This window comes from Otolemur garnettii, unplaced genomic scaffold (genome assembly GCF_000181295.1).
Source record: "Otolemur garnettii isolate 467f Iridium unplaced genomic scaffold, OtoGar3 scaffold00003, whole genome shotgun sequence".
Classification (NCBI taxonomy): Eukaryota; Metazoa; Chordata; class Mammalia; order Primates; family Galagidae; genus Otolemur; species Otolemur garnettii.
In genome coordinates, this window is record NW_003852398.1 from 24290432 (window position 1) to 24294411 (window position 3980).

Genomic DNA, 3980 nt, shown 5'->3' on the forward strand with positions numbered 1-3980 from the left:
CAGTGTTGATTCTGCCAATTCATGAGCATGATATATTTTTCCATTTGGTTATATCTTCTGCATCCACTGCAATTTCCTTCCTCTGTTTTTTAGTTCTCCCTGTAGAGGTGTTTTACCTCCCTGGTTAAATATATTCATATGTATTTTATTTTCTTTGTTGCTATTATAAAAAAGCATTGAGCCTTTGACTAGATTCTCAGCTTGACTGTTTTTGATGTATAAAAATGCTATTTTTTTTTACAATGACTAAAATGTGGTTTGTCTGACTTGCCAACTAATATTTCTGAAGCCATTGAACAAGTTTGCCAAACCTTTTGTTGTGTGAATATGTACATTAGGGGAAAACTCAACCATATACCACATGGAAACAAGTAACAAAATAAATTCTTTAAAGAAGTACTAAGATCAATGAAAAGTTCATATTTTGTCCCTGTTCATAACAGTTACTTCAGAAGAAAGGAAGGGGGAGTAAAGCTTAACCATCTTCATCTTTGAAAAATGTTTATTATAATAAAAAATATAACAAAATATGCCATTTCAATTATTTTTAAGTCTAATCTTATTAATAAGAATGCTATTGATTTGTGTATATTGATTACATATCCTGATACTCTGAGATTGAATTTATTTATCAATTCCTGGAGTCTCTGGCAGAATCTCTGGAGTTTTTAGATATAAGATCATATTGTCATCAAGGAGTGATAGTTTGATCTCTTCTGTCCCTGTTTGGATACATTTGATTTCCTTCTCTTGTCTGATTGCTCTGGCTAGGACTTCCATCACTATTTCGAATAAAAGTGGTAACAGAGGGCAACCTTGTCTATTTCCAGATCTAAGCGGGAATGCTTTCAATTTTTCTCTATTCAGTATAATATTGGTTGTGGATTTGTCATATATGGCTTTTATAATTTGGAGGTATGTTCCACCTATGCCTATTGTATTAAGAGTTCTTATCAGGAAAGGGTGCTGAATTTTGTCAAATGCTTTTTCTGTGTCTATTGAGATATCATATAGTCTTTGTGTTTGATTCTGCTTATATGGTGAATCACATTTATAGATTTGCATATGTTGAACCATCCTTGCATCCCTGGAATGAAGGCAATTAAATGTTTCTGCTGATTTGGTCTTATGAAGAGATCAGAAAGAAAAAGTCAGGGAAGTCTGATAGCATTAAGGCCCCTGCAGGAGATCAGGCATGAGCTGAGCAGGCAGAATTTGCCTTAGGCAACAAGGTTGAAAGAGAATGTCCCTTGGCACAGAATTGGCCAGAAACACCAACTCATGTGATATGACTCACAAGTTATTGAGTCTATTAAGCCTATATGCTGAATAAACGCTTAGGCTGATGCTTGATTTCAAACCCACCTCTGCCACTCACTAGCCCTGTGCCCTAGACACATTTCTCAACCATTTCAAACCTCTTTCCTTACCCTTACTATAGGAGTGTAAATGTCCAGCTTGCAGAGGACAAGGATTAAATGTCTATGACAGTATCTAGAATGGTGCCTGCTGCCTAACAGACCATTTTAAGAAATGCCACATTCTTTTCTTCCTTCCAGTCATATAAGTGGATTTGACATGTCACTGACAAGAACATCAAAAGTGCAGCTGTGGCCTGGGGACCAAAGGCTTTTTCTGCCCAACCATTCATAGTCTGTTCACTCTGATGTGACCTGCCCAGTGTCTCATCATAACACATACACAAACACACACACACACACACACACACATATATATAGTTCACATAAAATCCAAGGGCGAAAGAAGGCTCTTTCCAAACCCATAATCAGATGGGGCCGGATTTGGAGTTCCCCATTACGATTGGCAGGACAAAGATCCAACATCCAGGCCTGGCCTGGTGAAGTCTCCCTCCACCACAGATAAGAGTTTATGAGACCAAATGTCACTTTCTATGGGGCTGGAAGAAGACGCTGCAATTAAACTATAGAACAATCATATAAAATACCTTGGAAAATTTTATAAAGCTATTGATATTTTTGTAGGCAAACAGAATGAGGCATGTGCTGGAGGAGGATTTGGGCAGGGGTAAGGGTGAAAGTGGGGAGGAAGGTTGTTTGTTCTAGTTCATCCCATCAGATGACAGATCAATACTGATGAGAATTTAGAAGCAGCACCCTAAAATAAAATCCAGCATGACCTCATTTTTCCAGGAGCAGGCCTTCAGGTACAGAAATTATTCCTTAAAAGAAAGCATTTAAAGTTGGCCTTAAGCTGAAGTTATTAGTCTTTCGACGAATTAAAAACCTTTATGGAAATCCAACAGAGAGCTATGCCCTCCTCCTTCGGAAACACAAATTCTACTTACGGTGTTGTCATATTAATGGACCCCAGGTTTATAATGCCTTGCTAACAAAATAAGAAGCTTTTCTTAATGGAAATATTTCTTAATTGCCTTACCCAGTTTTCTCCCATGGAGACTTACCCAGACCATAATTGCTTCTCACGTTGTGAATGAAAACTATGATAAAAGGACTCTTTCAGCTCCTCCAGGATCAGCAGGGGAAGTTGAACAAACCCTCAGCTAGGAGTCAGAACACTTGGATTCCAGAATTAGCCTTGCCCCTGCATTTTTAGTCACTCCGGGCCAGTCTCAATTCTTCCTGCATTTCAGTTTCTTCATCTGGATATCTGGGGGAAGAAATGGGGGATGGGGATGGAATTTGACTAGGACAGCAATTCCTAACCTATATTATGTAGAAAACGAACAACATGCACAAAATAAGAGTTCTATAGCCAAAATAAATGAGGCAAATGTTGCATATTCTATTTCCTTATTGGAGATGCACATTCATTAGCATATTAAGGTCTCTGAGAAGTCTTGCAATTTAAAAACCTGCTGCCTTTCATCTCTAACATTTCCCTAATTGATTTGACCTGTGAATTGTCCCCCCTTACCCCAGTGGATTAATGCACTGTAATTCTATCAGAGAAATATTAACTTAGAAGTAAGTTTAGAAGCCAATAACATGGGCAGCGCCTGTGGCTCAAAGAAGTAGGGCACTGGCCCCATATGCGGGAGGTGGCAGTTTCAAACCCAGCCCCAGCAAAAAAAAAGAGAGAGAGAGAAACCAGTAACAAGTGGACCCCTGTTTAATGACATCTATTAAACCTTTCCAAACAAATCAACACATCATAGTAAGTTAGAGAAGGCTAATTTTAAAAGAGAGTTGTATGTACCCTAGGACCACCTGGAACACTATAGAATTCTTTCACCTATCCTTCCTTCATTGCTTAGGAATCAATTGCTTTTTAGGTTAAAGAATTTGAATGCTCAGACATCAGCTTTCTGTCCTTTCTTTCATTCCTTCAGTCTGTCTAGACCAGTGACTCTCCAACCTTACTGTGCCTAAGAATTTCTGTACTATTGGGATTGACGGTGAAGGGGGGATTTCAACTTTATCTGTAATGTACTGTTTTTCTTACCTAAAAGAATGCAGCACACATGATAAAATATTAATAAGATTATTAAACAGGTGTTTAGTACGTCAGTCTTCAAATTTTATTTTATTTTAAATTTTTTTCAAAAAATAACATTTAAATAATCTCAGTTTAGGGTTGGATATACTTAATGAGGCATTTAGAGGATTTTCAGGGGGAATTATGACTCCCATGGATTTCATCTGATGCACAGACTTTACGTTTCACCCCTACACAAGATGCAAGTAAATTCCAATAACATCTTCCAGAAAAAGTTTAAAAGATCACTGGCCAAAAGCACCTGGGTTCTCCAAGAGCTGGCATAATGTCTAATGCTGCATTGTCCCCTGGCTGTAGGACTATAGGGTCAACATCTTCCTGAGGCAGCAGTGGAATGACCCCCGTCTGGCCTATAATGAATACCCTGATGACTCTCTGGACCTGGACCCATCCATGTTGGATTCCATCTGGAAACCTGACCTATTCTTCGCCAATGAGAAGGGGGCCCACTTCCATGAGATCACCACAGACAACAAACTGCT

The 3980-nt window shown here is 38.5% G+C and overlaps 1 protein-coding gene across 1 annotated transcript in view; it reads left to right on the forward strand.

The window, feature by feature from the left end:
- Positions 1 to 3980, forward strand: part of GLRA1 (glycine receptor alpha 1) — a 59295-nt gene that overhangs the window by 25591 nt on the left and 29724 nt on the right. The window contains exon 3 of the mRNA XM_023515447.1: positions 3796 to 3977. Within this exon, the coding sequence (XP_023371215.1) occupies positions 3796 to 3977 (182 nt within the window). The remainder of the gene's footprint in view (positions 1 to 3795; positions 3978 to 3980) is intronic.